The sequence below is a fragment of the Thamnophis sirtalis genome, unplaced genomic scaffold, assembly GCF_051295495.1.
Source record: "Thamnophis sirtalis isolate CommonGarterSnake01/CBP01778 unplaced genomic scaffold, rThaSir2_p1.2 scaffold_9, whole genome shotgun sequence".
Lineage (NCBI taxonomy): Eukaryota > Metazoa > Chordata > Lepidosauria > Squamata > Natricidae > Thamnophis > Thamnophis sirtalis.
In genome coordinates, this window is record NW_028261389.1 from 68,848,565 (window position 1) to 68,876,420 (window position 27,856).

Consider the following 27,856-nt stretch of genomic DNA (forward strand, 5'->3'; position numbering starts at 1 on the left):
GGCTGAACCGGTAGTGGTTTGGCAGCCTGAGTCACAAGCGACCCAGGCCTGCCATGCTCCCGAACCAGTTCTCCAGGCAGTGCCATAGGGACAACCATCTTCTTTTTCACTTCTGTGCATGCACAGAAGCATTTTTATTGTATTGCACATGCGCGCAGAGCACGCATCAAACACATGCACGAAGAGTGCATGAGCGAACTGGCAGTACAGCCTGCCAGAACCCACCCCTGGTCTGCAGGTAAGAACTATACGGGCATGGAATATTCTGCCACATGTTGGACAGACATGTGTGGGCACCATTGTTGTAGCACTTGCAGCTCTGGCTTTGCGGAGCGCTCTCTTCTCTTGTGCTATGGTTGTTCTTATCCTCAGATATCTGGCAGCCTTGATGGATCAGTGTGTGCCATGTCGATCGGTCTTGTGCCAGGGTTTCCCAGAGTGTGGTGTCAATATCCAGGGACTTGAAGGAGGCTTTCAATGTGTCTTTGTATCTCTTCCTTTGTCCCCCGTGCAATCGCTTTCCTCGAGACAGCTCACTATAGAGGAGATGTTTAGGGTTGCGATGGTTTGGCATCCTTGCAACATGGCCTGCTCAGAACGTCTGGGCTTTCATCAGCAAGGTGTGCAAAATTTGAAAAAAGGTTTTGCACTCTGCAGACCTCCCAAAAATGGCCCATTTTTCGCAAAAACGAGTCCATTTTTTTTTCAAAAAAAAAAGAGAGAGATGAATTAGCCTTTAGGAGGCTTGTAAAGTCCTCCTGAGGGGGTGCCCCCCCCCTGAGCAAAAATCAGCCCGTTTTTTGCAAAAACAGGTCCGGTTTTTATTAAAAAAAAGAGGGCATGCATAGCCTTTAGGAGCCTTGCAGAGTGTTCCTGGGGGCTGGGGAGGGGCAAAATTGAGCAAAAAAACAGCCAATTTTTCGCTCATTTCTGCCCTCCCAAGCCCCCAGGAGCACTCTACAAGGCTCCTAAAGGCTATGCATGGCTGTTTTGGTGAAGGGGGCAGGGTTTTGGGAGGCAGAAAATTCTGTATTTGGTGTATAAGACGCACTCAGATTTTCAGCATCTTTTTTGAGAGATATATATCTTATATTCCAAAAAATACGGTAGATTGCATACAGGTTTAACATTAAACAAAGATCAGCATCAAAAATATGAATACTTTTAAGATATAGAAAACCTTTGATGTAGTTACCATGTTTTCCCGAAAATAAAACAGGGTCTTATCTTCTTTTGACTCCTAAATAAGCACTTGGCCTTATTTTTGGGGAGGTCTTATTATTTTTGAGGTGCAGGAGGCAGCAAGCGTGGTCACCTCATGGCTGCTGCTGTGTTGCAATATTTTTGAGGAGGGCTTATTTTGGGGGGAGGGCTTATTTTAGCGCATGCGCTCAAAAGTCCAATTGGGCTTATTTTCCAGGGAGGTCTTATTTTGGGGGGAAGCAGGGTAGCTGGAGTGTGGATGCATGAAAAGTTAAGATTGTGGCTGCTAGCTGACTAACTGAAATTTCCATCTTGGTTTTTTCATTTCATTTTTGCTAGCTAGACTAGCCATGCCAGCCAGCACTGAGGATTCTGCCTTAAATTGCTGCAGATGTAGTTAGATGTTTTTTTCAGAGGATAGGATTGATTCCTTAGATCATATGGGCATGGGAGAAGAGAGAGCTTTTCTCCTTGTCTCTCTGTTTGCAAAGCAGGAAAGCTGACTTCCTTGGCGATTGAAGCTTTCCAACTTTTGAGACATGGAAACCGTGACCTTAGAACAAATCCGAGCCAAATATAAAAATAAAAGACAAACCGCAAAAACGTTCGACAGGCACACAAACAAGTCGTGACCAAACAGTTTCAGCGCCCTTCGAGACTATTAAATTTCACTGTTTTGCTATTGAATTATTTAAAATAAATAATATTCCGATCTTCAATCTTTTTTTAATGGACTGACTTTGTATTGTGCCAAATATTTCAAATACAATTTGCCCTGCAATTCAAAAAGCATTTAGAAAAAAACACTGACTTCATTTATGAGTGAAGCAACCCACATGTTTTATTTATAAAGTAGTGTGTTGGTTTTGGTGTTAGCGTTCACTAAATGCAAAGATATCTGCGTCCAAATATGACTGTGGAGAAGTCAAGTAATATACGCACGATCCAAATGATGATGCATGCAAAGTCTTTGCGTAGGGATATTTTTAGTACAACTGGAACAAAAGTGGGACACCCAGTTTAGCATCTGGGGATGTTACCTTTAAAATTGCAAAATAGGAGCACAACTATTGATTTCAAAATGGAAAACAATTCCAGAAATAGCTCTAATGACAGACCTGGTCAGAGAAAGTGAGATAAGCTCTCTTTGTCCAAGATCCAAAATAATATGACCTCCACCAGAATATTTTATGTGCCTTTCTACCAGTCTGTCAAATTTCTGCCAAGTTAAGTAAGAACTGTAGGAAGTTAGCACCACCCGGAAAATTTCTCCTAGGAAAATGAAATATTTTACAAAATATTAAAAGGGCAGAATATTTCCCCTAAAAGGGAGTCAGAAACTCATTCCCCCTCCACCTTTGTCAATGGGTCATTAAGGCCTGAGCCAGTCTATTCTACATAACAAAGATCTATCTCCTTTAGGCAGAGCCATAATAGAAATTGCCAAAAGCCCTTTCATTACATCACCCAGCAAATGTCAACTGAGCTTGGGACTCAGGACAGCCTACAGAGTTTCCCCTGCATGGCTCCGTGGGAGTTTGACAACCAATCAGAATACAAGCTCAAATTCAAAGCCCAATAGGGCTCTCTCTCTCTCTCTCTCTCTCTCTCTCTCTCTCTCTCTCTCTCTCTCTCTCTCTCCCTCTTTCCCTCCCTCCCTCCCTCCCTCTCTCCCTCTCTCCCTGTCCCATGTGCCTTTTTCCCAGGACTTCAAACCACGTGGCCCTGTCCACCATTAAGAACCATCTTTCTAAACAGCTGCCATGTTTCCAGTGTCTTTCTCCTCACTTGGAACTGAACCCAGTTGGACTTTTCTTCCAACAGAACTTTAAAAATAAATAAATAAATGCATCTATACCAGGAGTATCAAACTCAAGGCCCGCGGCCGGATCCAATCCACAGGATGCTTAAATCTGGCCCACAGGGCCAGCCTGGAAATAGCAGAGGACCGGCCCACAGTGCCTCTAGAAGACAAAATGAGGTGCAGGGCTCCCCCACGCCCCGTTTTGGCTGGCAAAGTGCTGCAGGAAGCATCCGTTCCCCCCCACCCCAGCCAGCCCGCAGAGGAGAACTACAATGCTGATCCAGCCCTTGAAGAAATCCAGTTTAACATCCCTGATCTATATCTAAGTTCTAACCATACCAGGCACAGAATCTTTTGTTGGTCCTGGTGATAGCCCAAGGACAGGAATCCCGGTGCAATTGGTATGGTGCAATGGGGCCTGGCGTCCACCACATGAACGTGTGCAGCATGCACATGCGTCCTTACCTCCTGTGATGCTCCACGATGCTGCAGTTGCAGGGCAGGGGGGACCTCTGGAACACCATATCAGAATGGTACCCGGTGCTCCCGGCAGGCACCGGTACACTCGTACCGGGGTGTACCGCCTGCAACCCACCCCTGCCCAAGGACCTCAATTAAACATGAAGGCACCCAGGTTTTCTGCTGCTCTCTTGGACTCTGTCCATAACTGATCCAATGCTACCTTGCAAATGAGTCAGCTAGCATTATGTAAGCACAGCCACGAAACAAGGCTGCCTGGGGAGAACTGAAAGTGAATTCCACACATCTGAAGCTGCCAAGGTTGAGAAACACAGTGCTAGAGTATTATCTGCATAGTATGGGAGTTACTGAGAGAAGGCAGTCAACAAACAAGCATCAGGAGAAAACAGTGGCCAGTGGCCAGGTAAGGAAAGTCATCCCACATCCCACTGGGCAACTCTACCAGTGGTGAGTTCCTACCAGTTCAGACCGGTTCGGCTGAACCGGTAGTAGCTTGACAGCCTGGGCCGCTGGAACCGGCAGCGACCCAGGCCTGCCACACCCCCAAACTGGTTCTCCCGGTGGTGCCATAGGTGCCGCCATCTTGTTTTTTGCTTCTGCACATGCACAGAGCAATTTTTGTTGTACTGCGCACAGAGTGCGTGCGGTGAGTCCCTGAGCGAACCAGCAGTAGCTGCTGTTGGAACCCACCACTGAACTCTACCAGTGAAAACCACAAACTACCAATCACTATTAGATCTTCACAACTCTGACACTGATTCTGAACACACACACACACACACACACACACACACACACACACACACCTAATTGGCTGACATTGCTTCCTCATACAGTTTTACCACTGCCCTGTTTGATCCTACAAACGATAATAATAAAGACTCACATAAAATAAATGATAATAATACTCACATATCAGTTGCCAGAAAATCAGAAATCCATGCAAACAGACCCCTTGACAAGACTACTAAAGCATGATCAAGCAAAAAAATAAAAAAGCTACATGGTGTAGATTCATATTTTCCCTGTTATTCAAAGAGTTGGAATGGGAAAATATTCTTTAGATTCTTCCCCATCCAGTTTATCTCAAGTAGAAAATTGAAAATATATTGGAAAGAATATAGAGCTCAATTTTTCTAATCACAAGTTTTGGAGGATTCAGAATAAACAGTTTTTGACTGTGAATGAAGAATGTTTTTTTTAACAGAATGTATATTTGAATAACTATATTTGTGAACATGGTCTGTCTGTCTTTCTTTCTCACTCTCTCCTCCTACCTACCTGAATTACATTTCATTTGTTTGTTCAGGAAAATACTCAATGTTTGTTTAGCAACACTCAAGAAAGCAAAACAGCGTAAAACAGAAGCAGAATATAACAAGCTAATAATATCAAACAAAAAGAAAATATAAAAAATAAGTAGCCAACTTGAATACTAAATAAAATATATAATTATTTCCTCCTTCTTTTCCTCCTTTTCTCCTTCCAACAACAGCTGATTTTATCACCAAGGCCAGTTCTTTGGCAGCATGCTTTCCAGATTTGAATGGCAGCAACTAGGAATGGGGTCTATTTAAGCTCACATCACCGAAGCTGTAGGAGAGAGCTTAAATGGACTCCAGAGGATGGTAGAGGACAGGAAGGCCTGGAGGAATGTTGTCTATGAGGTTCAGTGGTGGGTTTCAAAAATTGTTTGAACCTACTCTGTGGGTGTGGCCTCCTTTGTGGGAGTGGCTTGCTGCCCATGTGACCGGATATGAAGATGCCGACGACACCTGTCAGAACCACCTTAAATTACCTCACACACAGCACTGGCATGCATAAGAATGTGATGTAAACTTGTTTTTTAAAAGGCATCTTTGGTTTGCGTTAAAACAACTTCAACACATGCAATGTTCTGATTGCTCCACAAACGCAGTAGTCATCCTTACCTTTCACAGAGGCACTGAGTTTTATAAATATGAGCATGATAGTGTAGAATAATCATATCCAAGGACCAGTGGTGGGTTTCAAAAAAATTTGGAACCTCTTCTGTAGGTGTGGCCTGCTTTCCGGGTCCACTGGTGGAACCTCTTCTAACCGGTTCGGTAGATTTGACGAACCGGTTCTACCGAATAGGTGCGAACTGGTAGGAACCCACCTCTGATGGGGTTGCAATGGGTTGGACACAACTTCGCAACTAACACAACAACTAGGAATGGAAAAAGATGATCTTTGGATGACTGTGCACTAGCCTGGGAATAAAAATCTTGACAATTGTCATTTTTGGTAAGAGCAATAAGAGCTTTGGGTCTCCATCTTTTTCTGTCAAAGTTTTGTTTTTAGGCGCAACTTGGTTTTAACATCACGTTTTGTATTTTTCTTTTGTTTTTGTTTACATCTTTAACTGTCAATTGTCTGGTTGAATTCTGGCTTATTTTATACCCTTGCTAGATTATATATGTGAATTTTTACCTCTTTTTACTCATTTATCTTGGAGTTGTGAAGCACTTTAGCTTTTGCCGCATAGTAGTCAATGGGGTAAAATATTTCCCCTTGTCAATGAAAGTGATCTGATCTGATTTACAGTCGGGTCAAATTTCTCCTGCAAGGATTTTGTATTTTACTAGTTTTTAAGGGAGCTGCCTTCCTTTGTTTTCCTTTTGAATATATTTCTGGTCTTTTTCTTTCTTCTTAAAGAAACAGGAGCTTTTCTTTTTCTTTTTCCCCTACTCATTTTCTATTGTGGGAAATATTAGCCTAATTTTTCCTGCGGTCATTTTATTATAGCATATCTACTTTTTTTTTTGTCCCTAAGAGGAATTACCTACATTTCATTGTGAAAGACCGGCCATAATTTAGAGATTTAGACTGTACTAAAAATGGAAACAACGATAAATTAAGGATTTGGAACATTATATATCATATCTTTTTTATAAAGTAAAGGTAAAGGTTCCCTTTACACATATGTGCTAGTCATTTCTGGCTCTAGGGGGCAGTGCTCATTTCCATTTCAAAGCCGAAGAGCCAGTGCTGTCCGAAGACATCTCCATGGTCACATGGCCAGCATGACAAAATGGCGAAGGCACACAGAACGCTGTTACCTTCCCACCAGAGATGGTTCCTATATTTCTAATTGCAGTTTTAACTTGCTTTTGAATTGCTAGGTTGACAGAAGCTGGGATAAGTAACGGGAGCTCACTCCATTACGTGGCGCTAGCGATTCAGACCGCCGAACTGCCGACATTTCTAATCGATAAGCTCAGCATCTTCGCCACTGAGCCAACGCGTCCCTTCATCTTTTTTACAATGCACACAAAAAGAGGTAGAAAAGAAAGCGAGAGCCAGATTAATGTAAATGTTAAAGTCTTCTTGGAAGCCTTTTCAGTTTAAAAGCTCTAAATGAAAATTTAGATAAAAGGTTTGATGAATTGACAACAGTTACAAATCAACCTAAGGATGACACACAGATACAGGTAACAGCATCTAAATCAGACTTGCAATTGGGTGGATTGAGTGAGTTAATTTGTTGCTGACAAGAGTTGAAGGAGAAGAAGCTTTGCTTGAGAATTAGCAATAGCAATAGCAGTTAGACTTATATACCGCTTCATAGGGCTTTTAGCCCTCTCTAAGCGGTTTACAGAGTCAGCATATTGCCCCCAACAACAATCCGGGTCCTCATTTTACCCACCTCAGAAGGATGGAAGGCTGAGTCAACCCTGAGCCGGTGAGATTTGAACAGCCGAACTGCAGAACAGCAGTCAGCTGAAGTAGCCTGCAGTGCTGCATTTAACCACTGCGCCACCTCGGCTCTTGCAAGCTGATTGGAGAAAATTGAAAGGGGCATGCATTTAAAAGGCTTAGAAATGACAGAATGGATCGGTGGTGAACTGGACTTTAAGAAAACTGATGGAGACTATGGAATAGACTTATTATAGTCAACTGCCAAGTGATGCTGTGTTTCAACTTGTAGGAAGATTCCTTGAACAAAAAAGTCTGTGGAGATATTTATAAGTGAGATCTATGATTTTGGGGAATGAAATGCAATTTTATGGAAATATCATAATTCTAAGGAAAATTTTCATTATTAAGAATCATATTTGAGGATATTTGATCCTGGATGAATCACATATACTGACTGGGTTACGTTAGTTTAAAAACTGTTGTGTAAATAAATTTAAATAATTGTGTGAAAATAAATTTACATAATGCCCTTTCAAAAGACTATACCCATTTCTGACACCAACCTATTTAATTAGACATTAGTATATTAATGCCTAATTAAATAGGTTGGTGTCAGAAATGGGTGTAATCTTTTGAAAGGGCATTATGTAAATTTATTCATGTTCTTTCAAGTAGGAGTTTCACAAAAGAGTGCCAAAAAGCCAAGATGGCAGCTATGATCACACAATGGAAAGCTCATCTATCTTTTTACATGCGTGAATACACATAACATTCATTAAATATGTTCTCAGCGTTAAATTTTAGGCCATGTTAATTATCTGAACAAATCTGTTTGATCTATATTCCTGTCTACATATTGCTTACTTTTTTTTCTCTGTCTACATTTTTAAACAATACACAAAGTGAATGAAATTGACCATCACTTGTTGGTGTCAATTCAGTTTGGGGTGGGTGGGATGTATTTAAAACAAAACAATACTAAACCATTGGATACAATGACTCTCTGAAAGAGCTTAACTCTCTAAAGGATAGCAAAAAGGTATGTGCAAAGAAATTAAAGTTATAATTCCAAACATTTAAGAGCCTCAAGGTACCTTCCAGCCCTATGATTCTATGCCTAAATCCTCATGTGAGAAGGTTTTCTGTACTGGATAATAAACAGATGATAACAGAGGGCTTTGAAAGTTGACTAGAGGGAAGCAGAAAGAAAAAAAGATAACACCATACAACAAATTTCAATTTAGTTTTTGTTCCTCAGTACAAAGTGTGTTTTCCCAATCCTTTATGCCTAAAAAAATAGAAACTAAGTATTGTTCCACAAAAACTGTACTTCTGTGGTCAGGACAATGATATTTTGAAATTGATCTCTTTTTGAGAACATTCTCAATTCATATGCAACGCTGAGTAGACTTCCAGAATATTCTAAACTGTGGGAACTTGCCAGAAGTGTCTAGAATGGGCAGGAATTTTCTAGAACTTTCTGGAATCTTTTAGAACTTTCTAGCATTTTTCTGGGACTATCCAGTAATATCCATAGAAGTATTAAAGTATAAGTGCCTTAAACCAACATTTTGTTGTCTAATTGCTGAGTAAGAGAATAGTGAATAGCAATATTTGACTTAGATGGCATCCAGCAGATGCCTTTTGCTATGTGTGTGAATTTATCGAGACAAAAGTGAAAAAGTACTCTGTGACCGACATTTGTCTTGTTAAGATGTGCAAGGCCTACAAAGCATACTTTGGCATGGGGTCAAGACAAGCCCTGGACACCCATTTCACATGCAAGCACTGCAACAACACTCTTGGTGAACAATTGCTGTTTGCTAGATGGGATTTCGGTGATTTACCACAGTTTAAAAGAATTGCAATTAAGAATTTTTTTCACTGTTTTCAGTGTTCTAGGAAAATATGGACTGCAATATATATTTTATGCCCCATGGTAATATCTTGCACATTAGATAATGTATGAAATATCTTTTTTTTAAATTTATATAATGCTACTACGCTTATAGGTTGCTACATGGAAGAAAAGAGACGTGAAGTTTGATATCCCAAGAATTTGAGGGGAACCAACTGACTACTTAAGCAACTGCATGATGGACTCTTCTAAACATTGAACTGGCAAGAGTGCGCCTCCCATCATGTACCAAGACATTCCTTCATCTATTGCCCTGGTACCACATTGCCCTGAGCTCCTTGCTCTCACCTCTCTGGAGGGGGATTCGCAGCCATTTTGCACGAGCCAACTCACTACAGGACAATTCACCATGGCCAATTCACTGCAATAAAGAATTTGCCTTATTTGCCATTGCATCTTGCTGCAAATTCATGTTTGTGAATGTTTGTCCTTAGAGCTCTTTGAGTTTGGCTGTTTGCTTCCTAATGTTTCTTTACCCAACAAGGTAACATCATCAGTGCTGAGTGTGGGGTTTGTTCCCATTTATATACAATACTGTATTTTTCGGAGTATAAGACGTACCGGAGTACAAGACGCACCAAGGTTTTGAAGAGGCAAATTGAAAAAAAATTGGTAGGTAAGTAGATAGAGGGAGGGAGGGAGGGAGGGAGGGAAGGAGGGAGGGAGGGAGGGAGGGAGGGAGAGAGAGAGAGAGAGAGAGAGAGAGAGAGAGAGAGAGAGAGAGAGAGAGAGAGAGAGAGAGAGAGAGAAATACAGTAGATAGGTAGGGAGAGAGAGAGAGTAGGTAGATAGGTAGATGTTTCCAGGTGTATTTATCCATGTGCTGGAGAAGGAAATCGCTGACAATCTGCAGCACCTAAGACTTTGTTTCTGCTGCCACAGCACTTGATCAATGGAATTCTCATCAATCAGTTAAAGAGCTTTCCAAAAGGGGAAAAAAAAGTTTTTGCACTCTGCAAACCTCCCAAAAACAGCCCGTTTCTCATGAAAATGGGCCCGTTTTTTAAAAAAAGGCATGAATAGCCTGGGGGGGGGGGCTTGCATAGTGCTCCTGGTGAAGTGGGGGGGGGGAAATGAGCAAAAAAGGCCAGTTTTTCACAAAAACGGGCCCATTTTCTGTCAAAGAAATTGCATGCATAGCCTTATGCAGGCTTATAGAGTGTTGTTAGGGGTTGGGGGGGCAAAAATGGCCCGTTTTTTGCTCATTTCTGCCCTTCCCAGCACCCAGGAGCTCTTTGAAAGCCTCCATAAGGGTATGCATGGCTATATTGGTGAAGGGGCATGGGTTCAGCAGGCAAAAAATGCTGTATTCGGTGTATAAGACACACCCAGATTTCCAGCCTCTTTTTTGAGGAAAAAGGTGCATCTTATACTCCGAAAAATATGGTAGCTTGCCTTCTGGTGCTGGTGGGGATGTGATTTTCTCCTTGGTAGTTCCTTGATTAGTCTGCTTGATTGTTTGTCTGGTGTTAACCCCTGCTTATCTGGGTGTTGCTACTGAAGAGCATGTCCTCTGGCCATTTTGTTTCCAAGTTATGTTTATGGTCAAGCAAGATATAATGTTCAGGGACAAAAATGGCAGATTTTGCTAAACAAAATATACATGTCTTCTATGGAAGTAAATTATTTCTTAGAAATATTTTTGAGCACTAAATGAAAAGATTTTTAAAAAATCACCTCACATGGTTAGTTTAAGAACAGGAAGTAAAGAGTAAGACTAAAATACAAACTGACGGTGAAGAAATGTAAGAAACCAAGTTCCTTGGAGATATGTTTAGGGACCAGGGCTTTTAACTTGTTCATATGTGCTCAGAGCTTATAAAACTCCAGTGTACAATATGCAAATTTGCTAGAGAAATCAACTTATTATTTTATTCTTGCAGAATATAGATATATACTCCACTTTTCCCCAAATTGAGAGAAATGGTCAGTTCAAAAAATATGAATATGCAAATAAACCATAAAGTAAATGAAGTTATTTAAAAAGAGCTCACAAAGTTTGGTAGCATCTTTTCTAATCCACTTTATTTATTTACTTATTTACTTTATTTATTTATTTGTTTACTTTGTTTTTAATGTAATTAATTGTTTCCTTATTGACAGGGGGTCCTTACAATCAAGTGGGTCAGAGTTCAGAGCAACTAAGATTATTAAGGGCCTGGAGACAAAAAGATATGAAGAATGGTTGCATGAATTAGCTATGCCCAGTCTAGAGAAAAGAAAGATTAGGGGTGACATAATATTTTTCCAGTAGTGACAGATTTTATTTTCCTGGGTTCCAAGATCATCACAGACAGGGACTGCAGCCAAGAAATTAAAAGAAGGGAGGAAAGCTATGGCAAATCTAGACAGCATAATAAAAAGCAGAGACATCACCCTGCCAAGAAAAGTGTGTATGGTGAAGGCTATGGTTTTCCCAGTTGCAATGTATGGCTGTGAAAGTTGGACCATAAGAAAGACTGAGCACCAAAGAATTGAGGCCTTTGAACCATGGTCCTGGAGAAGACTCCTGCGAGTCCCTTGGACTGCAAGGTGATCAAACTGGTCAGTCCTAGAGGAGATCAACCCTGATTGCTCTTTAGAAGGCCGGATCCTGAAGATGAAACTCAAATACTTTGGCCACCTAATGAGAAGGAAGGACTCACTGGAGAAGAGCCTCATGCTGGGAAAGACTGAGGGCAAAAGAAGAAGTGGATGGCAGAGAATGAGGTGGCTGGATGGAGTCACTGAAGCAGTCGACATGAGCTTAAATGGACTTCAGAGGATGGTAGAGGACAGGAAAGCCTGGAGTAACATTGTCCATGGAGTCACAATGGGTTGGACACGATTTTGCAACTAACAACAACAATATTTTTCCAGTATTTGAGGTGCTGCCACAAAGAAGAGGGGGGGTCAACCTACTTCCAAAGCACCAGAAGGCAAGACAAGAAACAATGGATGGAAACTAATCAAGCACAAAAGCAACCTGGAATTAAGGAGAAATTTCTTAACAATGAGGACAATTAACCAGTGGAACAGCTTGCCTTCAAAAGTTGTGGGTGCTTCATCACTGGAGGTTTTTAAGAGAAGTCTGGACAGCTACCTGTCTGATATGATATAAGGTCTCCTGCTTGAGCAGGGGTTGGACTAGAACAGTGTTTCTCAACCTTGGCAACTTGAAGATATCTGGACTTCAACTCCCAGAATTCCCCAGCCAGCATTCGCTGGCTGGGGAATTCTGGGAGTTGAAGTCCGGACATCTTCAAGTTGCCAAGGTTGAGAAACACTGGACTAGAAGACCTGCAAGGTCCCTTCCAGCTCTATTCTGATTGGAGAGTTATGACAGAGAGGGCATAAGTCTAGTTCACAAAGTGGTGGCCAATGCAGCATCCATGCAATCATTTGGCACTTGGCTTGCGATGACAATGGTTGTAGCATCCCGTAGTCACATGATCCCCTTTTTAAACATCCCCTGCCAGTTTCCCCCAAGCAAATCAATGGGACAACCAGCAGGAGTTGCTCCTGCTGCCTTTTTGCCTACTTCCCCACTGCATCTACTCACAGCCTATGCTCCATAGCAACTCCTCCTCGCAACTCTCCCCCACCAGTCGGCTTGGCTGGGACTCCCACCTCTTCCCACTTAGCAACATGCATGGTCTTGAATGTATGTTTGTTTGAATGTTTATTTCATTTGTATGCCGCCCTTTTCCCCTGAAGAGGGACTCAGGGCGGCCTCACAACTCAAACCAGGGAAGGGGGATACAGACAAATTAACAACAAACACAAAACAATACATAATTTAAAACATGCAACAATCATACCATTCGAGATAGGGGCAACGGTTCTTTAGCCCCAGGCCTGTCGGAACAGCCAGGTTTTAAGGGCTTTGCGGAAGGCCTGGAGGGTGGTGAGGGTTCGAATCTCCACAGGGAGCTCATTCCAGAGGGTCGGAGCAGCCACAGAGAAGGCTCTCCTCCGGGTAGTTGCCAGTCGACACTGGCCGGCGGATGGAATTCGGAGAAGGCCTAGTCTGTGGGATCTAATTGGTCTGGTGGAGGTAATTGGCAGCAGGCGGTCTCTCAAGTACCCAGGTCCAATACCATGAAGGGCTTTATAAGTGACGACTAGCGCCTTGAAGCGTATCCGGAGACCAATAGGCAGCCAGTGCAGCTCGCGGAGGATAGGTGTTACGTGGGTGAACCAAGGTGCACCCACGATCGCTCACGCGGCTGCATTCTGGACAAGCTGAAGTCGCTGAATGCTCTTCAAGGGCTGCCCCACGTAGAGCACGTTGCAGTAGTCCAGTCTTGGGGTTATGACAATAGCTGGAACTGCTGGGATTGATGTTGCTAATGGATACAGGCACACAATGTTGTGCTTTATGACTGCATCAGTTAGCAATGGAAATTCCATTGCAACCCAAGGAATACTTGTAATTTTATTAAAAAGCATAGGTTTCCGTGAGTTGCCCCTTCTGATGTTTGGATACCACCAACTAGCATGGCTGTTCTACAATGTCTGAAGAACCTTTGCTATCACAGGCAGACCGAGAGGGCATCAGGAAAAAACAGATATACTTCCATTTGCAGCCCATTCCAAATGCAGTTTCAAAACAGAGCAAGACTTGTATAGAAAAGGCACCTAATCCACACACTTCTTTCCCTTTGAGGTTCAAATGCCCCCAAACACAGCCCAAAAGATGGCATAGAGAGAGCCACAGCAGGCACCCAGAAAATCATGCTTAAATAAAAGAGAATCTCTAAATTTAGCTTCCTGCATTAAAGCCAGCTCAGTTTTCAAGAAACAGCTCACAGAAAGTGGGCACTACAGTTCAAGCCAGAGGTGGTATTCAGCCGGTTCTCTCTGGTTCAGGCAAACTGGTAGCGGCAGCTATGGGAGGCTCTTCCCTGCCCCCCAGCCCAACATAATGTGCCACCTTCTGTGCATCTGCGCGCATCAGTGGTGAGTTCTGGGCGGTATGCCCCAGTATGAGCATACCAGTGGCATCTGGGGGCAGCTGCCACAGTACCAGAATGGTGTTTCCTTGGGCCCACCCACTTGCCCTCATTCCTTACCTCTTTTTAAGCTAGCGGACCATTTGTGCATGCACGCACTGTGTACGGCGCCTGCCCGACTTCCACCGAGCAGCTGGAGCATCGCAGGTAGTAGCGTGTGCACATGCACAAGGTGGACTCCCGGCCCCGTTATAGCGTACCAGTTGCGACAGGATCCAGAACCCACCACTGGTGCATGCGCTCACCTTTGTGAACCGATAGGGAAGGTAAGTGAATCCCACCGCTGGTTCAAGCACTCAACAACGATCAGGAGCAGTAGGACATCATTCCTAATAAACTGCCACAAACTGAGATTAACCAGAGGTTAGCTAGCTTCAGCCAGCATCATTTCAGAGGAGATATATAGGCCGAAGTAGAAGAGCTGCTAATCTTACCTTCACACTGCTTTCCTTCTCCCTTATAACCTGGCTTGCAAATGCATTTGAATGACTTAGGTGTGTTCTGACAAATTGCATCAATGTGGCAGTCATCTGTCCCTTCTGTACATTCATCAGCATCTGTGCAACAAAACATTTGTTTTTAAAGAAAGTAAAACATAGCAAGCGATTTCATGACAACCTTGAGCAGAACTGGTGAAACCACTCAACTGAGCAAGGCAAAATCAAATCTAACCTAATCCTTGCAGTGGATCTTGAGCTACGGTGGCCCAGTAGTCAGAATGCAGTACTGCAGGCTACTTCTGCTGACTGCTGGCTGCCTGCAGTTTGGCAGTTCAGATCTCACCAGGCTCAAGGTTGACTCAGCCTTCCATCCTTCCGAGGTGGGTAAAATGAGGACCCAGATTGTTGGAGGCAATATGCTTAGAGGGGGGTTTAAAGCACTGTAAAGCTGTATACAAGCCTAAGTGCTATTGCTATCTTCCATAGCTATGACACAAATCTCCTTGATTTAGAAAAGACATCCCAAATATGTCCCTCAACTGGACATTTCAATCCAGCTCCCAAGTGATATAGACAGACAGAAAAAAAGCGTGACCTGACAAATGCGCAAACATCAAAAGCGCACCGACAAAACCGCGGTGCTAAATCCGCGATGTCGAAAGTGCGCCGACAACAGCGCGCCGACAAAACCGCGCCAACAGAAGCACGATTTAAGTTAAGATAAGGGTTAGGGTTAGGGTTAGGTTTAGGGTTAGGTTTAGGGTTACGTTTAGGGTTAGGTTTAGGGTTAGGTTTAGGGTTAGGTTTAGGGTTTGGTTTAGAGTTAGGGTTACAGTGCGCTTCTGTCAGCGCGCTGTTGTCGGTGCGCTTCAGCGGTCATTCGTCGGCGCGGTTTTGGCGCGGTTTTGTCACCGCAGTTTAGTAAGGTGCGCTTTTGTCATTCGCGCATTTGTGGTGGAACTGAAAAAAAGATGTGGTCAAAAAAAAAAAGTCCAGATGGGGGCACAATGCAACCTAACACACACACAAAAGGCAGAACTCTTATAGCCACTTCTGGATATCCCAAAGAGAAGATTGTCTAGTTTTCTGGCAACCAATATTTAACTTCCTCCCAGATGTTACTTCATCATGGCCTAACTTACAGTCTTTGGATTTCTTAGAGCAGGTCCTCAACCCCTGGTCCGTGGACCGGCACTGGTCCGTGGCACATTAGAAACCAGGCTGCACAAACAAGGAAAGCCCCATTCTCAGGATGCAGGCAGCATGTGAAACCACGCCCCCTCAGGTCCACGGAAAAATCTCTCTTCACAGAACCAATCCCTGGTACCCAAAAGGTTGCGGGCCACTATCTTAGAGGTCTCCCATGATCATGTGTTAATCATGCCCAACACTGTTTAGTTTGTTCAATGTCAGCTAGAGTTTCATCACAGAAACTTTGCCTTTTGTTCCCAATAAACTCACATCTTCTGCCTTTTAATATCGCGTTTCCCTGAAAATATGACCTACCCAAAAAGTAAGCCCTAGCTTAATTTTTACATGTGTGCCCAACACAAGCCCTACCCCCTCAAATTAAGCCCTAGTTTGGCCTTTAGAAATGATGCCAAGTGTGAGATAATTTCTCAAACAGTATATTTTGAGAGACCCAAATGCAGGAAACACCACCTAATATCATTCTCTTTCAGCAAATTTTATATTTGAAGGTAAGTGTCAAATCACAAAAAGGCCAGTGTGGTGGAGTGGTTCAAGTGCTGGATAATGACTGGGGAAACCCAGGTTAAAATCCTCCCTTCGACAGAGAAACACACAGGGGACTTTGGGCCACTCACTCTCTCTGATGCCAGCTGATCCACCAAGAAAACTGCAGTTTCCTGAACTGGAAATAAATAAGACTGTAAGGAAAAGCCTACAAGAGGAATGCAGTAGCTCAGTGGCTAAGACGCTGAGCTTGTAGATCAGAAAGGTGGGCACTTTGGCGGTTCGAATCCCTAGCCTCGCGTAACAGAGTGAGCTCCCATTACTTGTCCCAGCTTCTGCCAATCTAGCAGTTCAAAAACAGGTAAAAATGCAAGTAGAAAAATAGGAACCACCTTTGGTGGGAAGATTACAGTATTCCGTGCGCCTTTGGCATTTAGTCATGCCGGCCACATGACCACGGAGACGTCTTCGGACAGCGCTGGCTCTTCAGCTTTGAAACAGAGATGAGCACCGCCCCCTAGAGTCGGGAACAACTAGCACATATGTGGGAGGGGAACCTTTACCTTTAAGGGAAGGCTTTGACTTCTGTGGTAAGTCATTGGTAGCCCCGACCCAATGGAACGATCTCCCCGTGGAGCTTCGTACCCTCACCACCCTCCAGTCCTTCCGCACAGCCCTTAGAATCTGGCTATCCCGTCAGGCCTGGGGCTAAAGATTGTTACCCGCCCGAATGGTATGAATGTTGCGTTTTTTAATCATGTACTGTCTTATATGTAAAAGTCTGTCCCCCCTTCCCTTTTGATTGTGAGCCGCCCTGAGTCCCCCCAGGGAAAAGGGCGGCATATAAATAAACTATCTATCTATCTATCTATCTATCTATCTATCTATCTATCTATCTATCTATCTATCTATCTGACTCTTAGCACCTAGCTAATTTTTTTTCTGCTTTCAAAAAGTTTATCACATAAAAGCAAGAAAAGCGTTGATTATATTTGCCTTTCCCCCAAGTCTCCACTTTTTGTGTTCTATGGGGAGGAAGAAAAATTGTTTGAAATATTCATAATTTGTTTTCCCATTCTTGTTTTGGAATGATGATGGCAATTAGCATTTATTCTGCATTTCCGCGATGGGGAGTGTAAAATGTAGACAGCATAAAAATGAGGCCCCTTTCCATCACGGCAGGGAAAATATTATTTTCCTGATTGCAGTATATGGAGAGACATTGGACAATCCCCACCCCACCCCCCCAAAAAAGACATAGAGGAAAGAAAGGAAAATAGCTCGGGTGAAATATCTTCATCAGACTCAAATGTGTCACTGAAATACTGTATATCTCTTCAAGAGGATTGCATCCTCTAGTTAGTACTTGGATGGAGTGCCATTAGGAAATCCTGGGTGGTGGGCAACAGTGGGATTCATTTACCCTCCCTACTGAGCGTGCTTGCTTCGCTTGCATGTGCCACACCTGAGCATTGCCTTTTCCATATGTGCAGTGCTCGCACATTACGTTGGGGCGGGTGGGCAGAGCCTCCTGCAGCCGCTGCTACTGGTTCCCCCAAACTGGAGAAAACCAGTTGAATACCACCTTTGGTGATGGGATAGACTGGGAAGCTTTAAAAACATCTTCTGGAAAGGTTGCCAATCACTGTCACATTCCTCCCAGGAAAATATATGGGATGAATCCTGGAAGTCTACAGGTATAATGACTTTACGTTTTCTCATACTGTGTTTCCTCGAAAATAAGACAGGGTCTAATAAGAGCCGAGGTGGCGCAGTGGTTAAATGCAGCACTGCAGGCTACTTCAGCTGACTGCAGTTCTGCAGTTCGGCGGTTCAAATCTCACTGGCTCAAGGTTGACTCAGCCTTCCATCCTTCCGAGGTGGGTAAAATGAGGACCCAGATTGTGGGGGCGATATGCTGACTCTGTAAACTGCTTAGAGAGGGCTGAAAGCCCTATGAAGCGGTATATAAGTCTAACTGCTATTGCTATTGCTATTTTCTTTTGACCCCGGAATAAGTGCTTGGTCTTATTTTCGGGGAGATCTTATTATTTTTGAGGTGCAGGAGGTGGTGAGCGTGGTCACCTCATGGCTGCTGCTGTGTGGCAATATTTTTGAGGAGGGCTTATTTTGGGGGCAGGTCTTGTTTTAGTGCATGTGCTGAAAAGCCCAATTGGGCTTATTATCCAAGGAGGTCTTATTTTCGGGGAAACAGGGTAGTAGGTAGCAGTAATATATACAGATATATATTGATAGCGCTGTATGAGAGTCACTTTTAAATAGCTTCAAGCGGTGCGCATTAGTGCCCTTCAAAGGGCCACGGCTCTTAACCTAGGTGGCAACTCACAGCAGACATATTTGTGACTGCATGAAAATCCTATTTTCTAGCCATATGGTCAAAAAGAACCCGCGGTGTTCCCCTTCCCTGGGTTTCTAAATGGATGCAGATTTAAGGAGCGGAGATCATTCAGCTGTATTGCCAGGGGTTACATAAGACCAGATTTCTGCAGAGTGACAATCACGGCAACTCCGGGCTCTGCAAGCAATAACCAGAGCATAAATAAATAAATTAACCTGGTTCTTTCGCTACAGGGATTGCCGTTAAAGAACAATGCTGCTTTTCTGCTACTTGTCACATTTTCGGCAGTTTTATACACTTCATCCCTTTCTATTGTTGTTGTTGGAAGGTATTTCCTCAATAAGACCTACTTTTCTAAGAGGGCTGTTTGAGCTTCTTGCTCTTTATTATTCATTCCCAAAGCGGACAGCATGCTAATGTGATTCTCCTACACTCCTTGCCCTTCCTAATGTGTAAAGTTCCCTTTAATTACAAAAAAACCCCCAAACTTAGCTTTAATTAGAGTTTATCCTTTTGAAATTACCGTTAGGCTCAAGACAGACCCTGGTGGATTTTCTCTTCAACCCTCCAGATCTCATTTTAGGGCAAGAGTTCAAAGTAAAGTTAAAGGTTCCCCTCACACATATATGCTAGTCGTTCCCGACTCTAGGGGGCGGTGCTCATCTCCGTTTTAAAGACAAAGAGCCAGTGCTGTCCAAAGACATCTCATGGTCATGTGGCCGGCATGACTAAACGCCAAAGGTGCACAGAACGCTGTTACTTTCCCACCAAAGGTAACCGTTCCTATTTTTCTATTTGCATTTTTACATGCTTTCGAACTGCTAGGTTGGCAGAAACTGGGAGAACTAACAGGAACTCACTCTGGCGGCGCTAGGGATTCGAACTGTGGACCTTTCTGATCGACAAACTCAGTGTCTTAGCCACTGAGCCACTGCATCCCTGAAGAGTTCAAAAGATGTACTCAAAATCCCAAAGGCATCAAATTTCCTGAAAGTGAAATGTTTCATTGCCATGGAGAAAGTCAAAATGGAAGTAGTGACCCTGAAACCAAACCTCTGCTTCTGTTTTACAGGCAACACTGACCCTGAGGGCCCCTGACTTTAAGGCAACCTAACCCTAACCCACCCATCACCAGAAAGATGTGTTAGCGGAAAAAATCTCCTCTTCCTCTCCTTCCATATTCTTAGCAAATATAAACTTACATTATAAAGGGGGGGGGGAATTCTTTCAAAAGAAATATGGGGCCATTATCATACATGATATTTCTCCCTAGACAACATCATTTCCAAAAGAACTACAAGTCTTTCCCGGAGAATTGTGATATCATTCACAATTACAAACTACAGAGGAATTATTGAGTCTGTTATTTGCACCTCCATAACTGTCTGGTTTGGCTCTGCAGCCCAACAAGACGGAAACGGTCTTCAGAGGATAATTAGAACTGCAGAAAAAACAATTGCTACCAACCTGCCTTCCATTGAGGACCTGTACACTGCACGAGTCAAAAAGAGGGCTGTGAAAATATCTATAGACCCCTCACATCCTGGACATAAATTGTTTTTACCCAAATGCCATCATTCTGCTAAACAACTAATTCCTACAACACTGTCAAATTATCTATTAAGAATGTATTACTGTTGTTCTTTTCTTCCTTTCTAGTACCTATTTCTTCCCACTTATGAGTATAACCATGTTACTTATATCTTTATGATTTATATTGTTTTATTTGTTTCCTAGAATGATTTGATTGCTTATTAGTAACCTATGACTATCACTAAGTGTTGTATCTAATGGTTCTTGATGAATATGTTCTATTTTATTTTTCTTTATGTATACTGAGAGTATATGCACCAAAGACAAATTCCTTGTGTGTCCAATCACACTTGGACAATAAAGACTTCTATTCTATTCTATTCTATTCTATTCTATTCTACTCTATTCTATTCTAATTAAACTCTATGCTGGTAAATCTGATAACTTTAAAAGGACAATGGGAATGCAGGTATTATTATAATAAAGACCCGAATGAAGACTATAGAAGAATAAACTAACATTTTTCCTTCCTGGTGGAAGAATCACTGTATACAATAATAATGCAATTTCAGCTTATCATTTTCTGCAAACTCAGCAAGAGTTACTGAGGCTTGAAACCACAGTTAAGCCATAAATGTAATAACTCTGCAAACTCACCCAGTGATTACATGAAAAAGGTACTAACCAAATCCTGGTTAAGTGTGATTTGTGAGCTCAGTCATTGAATCAGTTCTTTCTCTAAACAATTATCAATAGAATAGAATTGGAAGGAACCTTGGAACTCAACTAGTCCAACCCCTTGCTCAAGCAGGAGACCCCAAACTTGGCAACTTTAAGACTTGTGGACTTCAACTCCCAGAATTCTCCAGCCAGCTATGGGAACTAAAGTCCACAAGTCTTAAAGTTGCCAAGTTTGAAGACCTCTGCTCTATACCATTTCAAACAAGTAGCTGTCCAGTCCCTTCTTAAAAACCTCCAGTGATGAAGCACCAACAACTTCTGTAGGCAAGCTGTACCACTGGTTAATTGTCCTTGCTGTTTGGAAGTTTCTTCTTAATTCCAGGTTGCTTCTCTCCTTGATTAATTTCCATCCATTTTTTTTTCTTGTCCTGCCCTCTGTTGTAACTAAAATAACTATAATGTAATCTTACTGGCCCTGGAATTGCTGGTGGACTTCTGCAGCCCTTCTATTTGAGGTTCTTTAAGGTTAAATGTTAGGGTGGGAGTTAGGGTTAGGGTTAAGGTTAGGGTGAATCTGCTTGAATCTTCTTTCTATCTTTAATCAAAGAAATTCCTTTTTTCCCCTTGTTCCTATGGATAATGACAAATGTTTGATTTGTGGCTTCCATAGAATATTTTTTTAAATTGTCGAGTGGTTTAATAATGTATTAGGTCAAGCTCATCTTCCAAAGCTATACTAGAAAAGTTATTTATTTGCTTGTTTATTTCTTTGTTTGTTTATATTGAATTTAGTGATCACACTATCTCATTCACACAGCAAGGAGATTCCTCTAGAATCTCTTCATTGCTTCATCCTTCAAATGTTTATCTTTTGTTTCCCCACAAAGTATTTCAAGATGACAGTTTTTAACCATTAGGCTACTAAATTATTTTACTTTGCATTATGATCCATCTGCCAGACAAAAAGGAATGAAATGCCCTAACTAAATAATGTTAGTTATGTTAGTTAGTTAAGCGCCAAGCATGGCGATTTGGTTGCAAACATTTCATCCCTGTTTCGAGGAGACATCTTCAGTGCCCTTTGGATTGGGCTCATCTGGCGGAGCACTGGCCTTAAAATACCTTTCTGAGTCCTGGTCTGATTTCAGGTTGTGTAATTGGCTGGCTGTAGTTGCTGAGTCATAGTCCTTGGTTTTCGTGACCCGACAAAAGCGCGCACGACAAAAGCGCGCTGACAAAACCGCATTGCTAAAACTGTGACATCATCAATGCGCCGACAACAGCGCGGCAACAACAGCGCGGCGACAGAAAGCCGATTTAAGTTAAGGTAAGGGTTAGGGTTAGGGTTAGGGTTAGGGTTAGGTTTAGGGTTAGGTTTCAGATTATGTTTAGGGTTAGGGTTAGCGTTACATTTAGGGTTAGGTTTAGAGTTAGGGTTAGGTTTAGTTTTACAGCGCGTTTCTGTCACCGCGCTGTTGTTGGCGCGATTCAGCGCTCATTCGTTGGAGCGCTTTAGAACTCACGGTTTTGTCACCGCGGTTTAGTCGGGTGCGGTTTTGTCGTTCGCCCTTTTGTTGGTGAACCCTTGGTTTTAAGTACCGTATGTATAATATAAATTAGTGCTACTCTTGTTGAGTAAATTAGTGATGGGATTCAGTTTTTTTTTACTACCGGTTCTGTGGGCATAGCTTGGTAGGCATGGTGTGGCATGGCATAACTTGGTAGGTTTGACTTGGTGAGCGTGGCAACAGGAAGGATACTATAACATCTCCATTCCCTCCCCACTCCAGGGGAAGGTTACTGAAAAATCCCCATTTCCTCCCTATCAGCTGGGACTCCGGAGGCAGAGAATAGATGGGGGCAGGGCCAGTCAGCGGTGATATTTACTGGTTCTCTGAACTACTCAAAATTTCTGCTATCGGTTCTCCAGAACTGGTCAGAACCTGCTGAATACCACCTCTGGTTTAGATGTCTTCTGATGAGGTCATTGTCTGGTTTCATCATCGGAAGACATATAAACAACAAAACCAGCACTAATTTACATCACACAGACAGTACTTAAAACCAAGGACTATGACTCAGCAACTACCGCCAGCTTACCACACAACCCGAAATCAGACCAGGACTCAGACGGAAAGGTATTTAAAGGCCAATGTTCTGACAGATGAGCACAATCCAAATTGCACTGAAGATGTCTCCTCGAATGGGGATGAAACATTTGCAACCAAATCGCCAAGCTCAGAGTTCAAACCAACAACATAATCAACCCAAGCTACTAATATTCAAAGATATTTAAATAATGTTAGCCCTGGTACAGAGGTGGTATTCAGCCAGTTCTGACAGGTTCTGGGGAACCAGTAGCGGAAACTTTGAGTAGTTTGGAGAACCAGCAAATAGGCTGCCCCTCACCTCCCCGCTTTCTCCCTGCCTCCCAGCCTATCTTCTTTCATTGCCCTGAACAGGAGAATGGAGCTGGAAAGCAGGTTAGTGGGGTGGGAAGGGAATGGGGATTTTGCAGTAACTTTCCCCCAGGAGTGGGGAGGGGATGGGGATTTTGCAGTATCCTTCCCCTGCCATGCCCACAAAGCCACGCCACACCCACAAAGCCACGCCTACAGGGCCAGTAGTAAAAAAAATGTGAATCCCACCACTGCCCTGCTACAACTCTTCAAATTGACAAATATCAATCCTTGTTGACACCGTGCAACATAATGGAGCAGCGTTATGCAAGATTTGGGGTTTTATTCCAAAAACCATGCTTCAGAATGAGCAGGGATCTGAGTTTCCCAAGCCCATAAGACAGCTGTTGAAGAGAGCTATGTGCTTGCAGGAAAAACACAGAAATTTTAAAGAAATGCAAACAAGGCTGCATCTATGTGTCTGCATACTGCAAAGTATGTCTTTTTAATATAATTCAAAGCATTGCATTTCTCTATAGCCAGTGGTGGGATTCAGCAAGTTCGCACCTATTCAGGAGAACCGGTTGTTGGAAGAAATCTTATTTTGTTTTATTCCACTTTACAGGGCTAATCCTGTAAGGAAGGCAGGAAGGAAATATTCTGGTGTTGTTTCTAGCCTAATCTTTATTGCCCTGCTTACAGAAACTGCCTCTCTGGTTAACCCTTATTACATGTAACAGCTAAGGCAAAGCGCCCATCCACATGAGTGATGTTGAGTTGGCCACGCCCATCCAGTCACATGACCACCGAGCCACACTACACAGCTGGTCATTAGGGCAGAGAACTGGTTGTTAATGACAATATACTGCCAATAGTATATTGTGTGTTGTTTGTGGACTAGAAAATGTTTTGAAAATCATGGAAGAGTCCCTTGAGTCAAATTAACCTTTTAGTAATTTAGTAGTTTTCTTAGCAAAATATTTCAACACTAAAAAGCGCTATTGCTTTTTAACTAATAACCCTTCTGAATATTTTTGACCATTAGGTCTTAAAAACAGATGGATAATTTTTCATTAACCTTACATTAGCCCTTACTTTCAACAGGAAAAATAATTGCTCGTGTTGAAAAAAAAACACTTTATTTTAAAAAGCCCATATTATGTAGAAAAAATAATCAAGTCAACAATATGCAATAAAGAACTAAAAGAAAATTCATTAATTTTGGGTTTGTAGCATTGATTTTTTTTTTTTTTTTTTTTGCAAACCACCCTTGTTCAGAGAAAGCCGATCACTGCTAGAAGCATCTGGAAGAGCATTTTCCATGGGAATCAGTTTGGTGTTTAGGGAAGAAAGTGGCAAACATCTATTGATTGTGGCCGAAATGTCAATCGGCTAATTTTGCCTCACAGCCAGAAGAGCCTTAAGCCATTTTGTTTTAAAACTTAATACCAGCAGCCCATCTGGGACTCATAGAAACCATGAATAATAATACATCTAGCAATTGGCTAACAAAAAGTAGGAGTTTGATTAATGCTATTTATGGACTCGGCAAGGGGAGGGAAAGGGGGGGGGAGGCAAACCACACACCTGCACCATCCTTGGGTAGATTTATTTTTATGCCACTTAAAACGTAAAGACCTCAAGAAAATATGCCCCAGAATGAAAACCACTTTGATTGTTAGCTTAAAAGCCTCACGCTCAATGTTTCAGAAATGTTCCAATGAGAAATTAAAAAAAGGCTCCATCAAGCATCAAGCAAGAGAGGGTGAGCAGCTGTGAAGAGGCAGCAATAATAACCAGACATTGTCACTGCACCTCAGAGGATTTTGCAAAGGGAAAGATATGAGGTATATGGGGAGGAGGGGAACAGTTATTTCCGTAAACTATCTGAGAACCTTAGATTATTAGCACAGACATATAAAGAGACAGACAATACTTTGCTTTGCTCATATCTGTTGGGAGAATAAAATTTGTCCTCTTCCATCAAAATGTCTGTGTGTAGGGATATGGAATAGCACCAACTCTTTTCTTTTTCTTTTTAATTTATTTTACTTGCTTCCACAAAGAGGAGTAAATTTGCTTGAGGATTTGAAGGGAGGGAGGGAGAGGTAACTATTTAGTCCGTCCTCAAGTAGGACACCCATAATAAGTTTTTTTTTTGTCTCAACTGCCTAAATTTCAAACTTTTGACTCAAAAAGGCCTCTGTTCCCATCACGAACAGCAGAAGTGACAACTGGACCCAAGGATAGGGTGGAAATATTCAAGATGGCGGCTGCCATAGTGCCACCGAAGCTCTGTCCATTTTGTGCGCGTGCAGATTTTATCATACCGTTGTAGGAAGGGTGAAATTCAGCAGGTTCTGACAGGTTCTGGAGAACTAGTAGTGGAAATTTTGAGTAGTGCGGAGAACTGGCAAACACCACCTCTGACTGGCCCCAGAGTGGGGTGGGTGGGAATGCAGTTTTTGCAGTATCCTTCCCCCAGGGGTGGGGAGGGAATGGGGATTTTGCAGTATCCTTCCCCTGCCATGCCCACCAAGCCACACCCACAGAACCGGTAATAAAAAAAAATGAATTTCACCATCTTGACATTTTGGTCACGTTCTGCACACCTTTGTCGAAGCCTTCCTTAATGGACCATTTCACAACAACTAAAGGACATCTGCAGGTCACATGTGGAAATGCCCAGTGTCAGAGCTGGAACATGCCAACTCACTCTACTCATTTCTTGGGAAATTACCTACTTTCCTTAGAGTAAGAGACAAATACAATTTCATTGATTTTTGTCAATCTTCCGATAGCCCAAATACTTGATGAATCTCCCCAAAGTAAATTCAAAAGCACATTTCAGTACCAGACCTGGGAAAAGTTTACTATTCAGAACATGGAAAGAATAAGAATTACTAAAAGATGGAGTAGACCTATCTTGGTTAAGCTATCTTGGAAGTCAGATAATTGGAGTTTTCTCAGTTTGGCGCAGGAAAGGGGGGAAATCTGCACTCTTCGGTGGGGACCCACAGAACAAAAGTCAAATCCAGCCCAACGGATCAAGCAGAAACCCAGCGAGTCAGCTTTCAAATAATGTTATTTCTTTCGTTAAGAGCTTCAAAGTCACCATCCAGGGATATAATTCACTAGAAAGGCTTGAGGCAATGGTGGCTTGTCTTTTCCAATCACTTTGCACCTATTTCTACATCAAAATAAATGGATTAAAACCTCACACGCGTGGACAGATCTCTCCAGGTGCACAATATTTTGCTTGGGGAAAGGCAAGGCATTTCCTCCCCCAGCCCAAACCCAGATATGGGCTGAACAAACTATCAGCATCCTCTAAAAGGAGAAAGGAGAGGATGAAGCCTATCATTACCATCGCACATCCCATTTAACAGTTAAACTGCCAGACTCAAAAAAAAAATCTGAAGAGGGAACTTCACATCTCCAAGCATACAATATCTTTAAAAAGTAATAAGGGAACCCTGTGAAAGTCGGATTAAAAAGGGGAAGCTGGCTGGGGAAAACCAGAACATAAATTGAAGTTAATACACGTTGTAATTAATGGCTTGTATTGATGCAGGGCAACTCCTGTACTTTTCTGTCTAGACAGGTTGTCCCTAAACAACGTTTCATCCTAAGAGTCGCCTTTTTCTCTTTGCGGAAAAGTGAACTTTTATTTCAGTCTCAGAATCCACAGAAAACCAACCCTGGGAAGGTAACTTTTTTCAGCCTTCCCAGGGAAAACTAAGCCCTTATCTCCCCTTTGGTGGCATCCAGAGAGAGAGAGATCAGAAAGGCAAGCCTCAGACTCCCAGGGCAAGCCAGGGCTGGTGCTCGGGGAGGGAAGAAGGGGAGAGAGAGAGGGCGAGAAGGGAAGCCAGCTCCGGACAGCCCCGGCTGCTGCTGCGGCTGCTTTTGCTTGCTCGCTTGCTCTTACCTGGCACCCCGTTGCCGCCGGTCAACCTGTCAAGCTGGAGGATCGCCAGAGTCAGACACAAGCGCCGCGCAAAGTCACCAGTCCCCATGCTCCGGGTCGGGATTCCGCGCAACCTGGCGGGGTGGTGTTTTTTTTTTTTTTTTCCACCCCCGTCCCTCTCCCCTTCGCTTAAAGAAGACGCGCTCCGGGCTGGCAGAGGGCAGCCACAGACAACTGACGCGCTGACAGCATCCCGCTGATTCGCAGATGGGACAGCAAGGTGGGCGGGACCGGAGGGGCGGAATGCCAATCGCTCCTCGCGGGAGGGGAGGGGGGTGGAGGGGAGGGGAGGGGGGGAGGGGCGGGCGGCCGCCGTCTGGGTCTCCCCTCCCTCGGTTCGGAGGCCCGAGGAACGCGGCGGGACGGGACGCTTCGCGCACCCGGGGATGGGTGGGTGGAGAAGAAGAAGAAGAAGGGAGACCCGCAGCCTTGAGGGCTTTCGTCTCACACAGATGCACCCCGTTGGCTGTGGAGGGGAGGGGAGAATCGTGTGGGGGGGGAGGTGAGGTGTGTGTGTGGGAAGATGCAAATCCTTTGCATGCCACAGACTGAGGGAAGCCAACAATTAACTCTTCCTCGGGACAAGCTGGACTTAATCGTTAGGTTAGGAGGAAGGTGTCCCGGTCTCCTCCCCCTTCACGTCTAAAGAGAAAACAATGCCACCCCACACACACACACCAAGAAAGAGGGGAGGAAAAGCTCACTGACTGCCCAAGG

General features: G+C 43.2%; 1 protein-coding gene across 2 annotated transcripts in view; it reads right to left on the bottom strand.

Annotated features, from left to right (window-relative positions):
* SCUBE1 (signal peptide, CUB domain and EGF like domain containing 1) overlaps positions 1-27,267 on the bottom strand; it is a 204,190-nt gene extending 176,923 nt beyond the window's left edge. The window contains exons 1-2 of one of the 2 annotated variants that reach the window (XM_087722202.1): positions 27,101-27,267; positions 14,497-14,619 (exon numbers count right to left, since the gene is read on the bottom strand). In XM_087722202.1, coding sequence (XP_087578328.1) covers positions 14,497-14,619; positions 27,101-27,188 — 211 coding nt within the window. In that variant the 5' untranslated portion in view covers positions 27,189-27,267. The remainder of the gene's footprint in view (positions 1-14,496; positions 14,620-27,100) is intronic. The other variant, XM_087722203.1, reaches the window with a different exon arrangement.
* Positions 27,268-27,856: the final 589 nt, after the last annotated feature.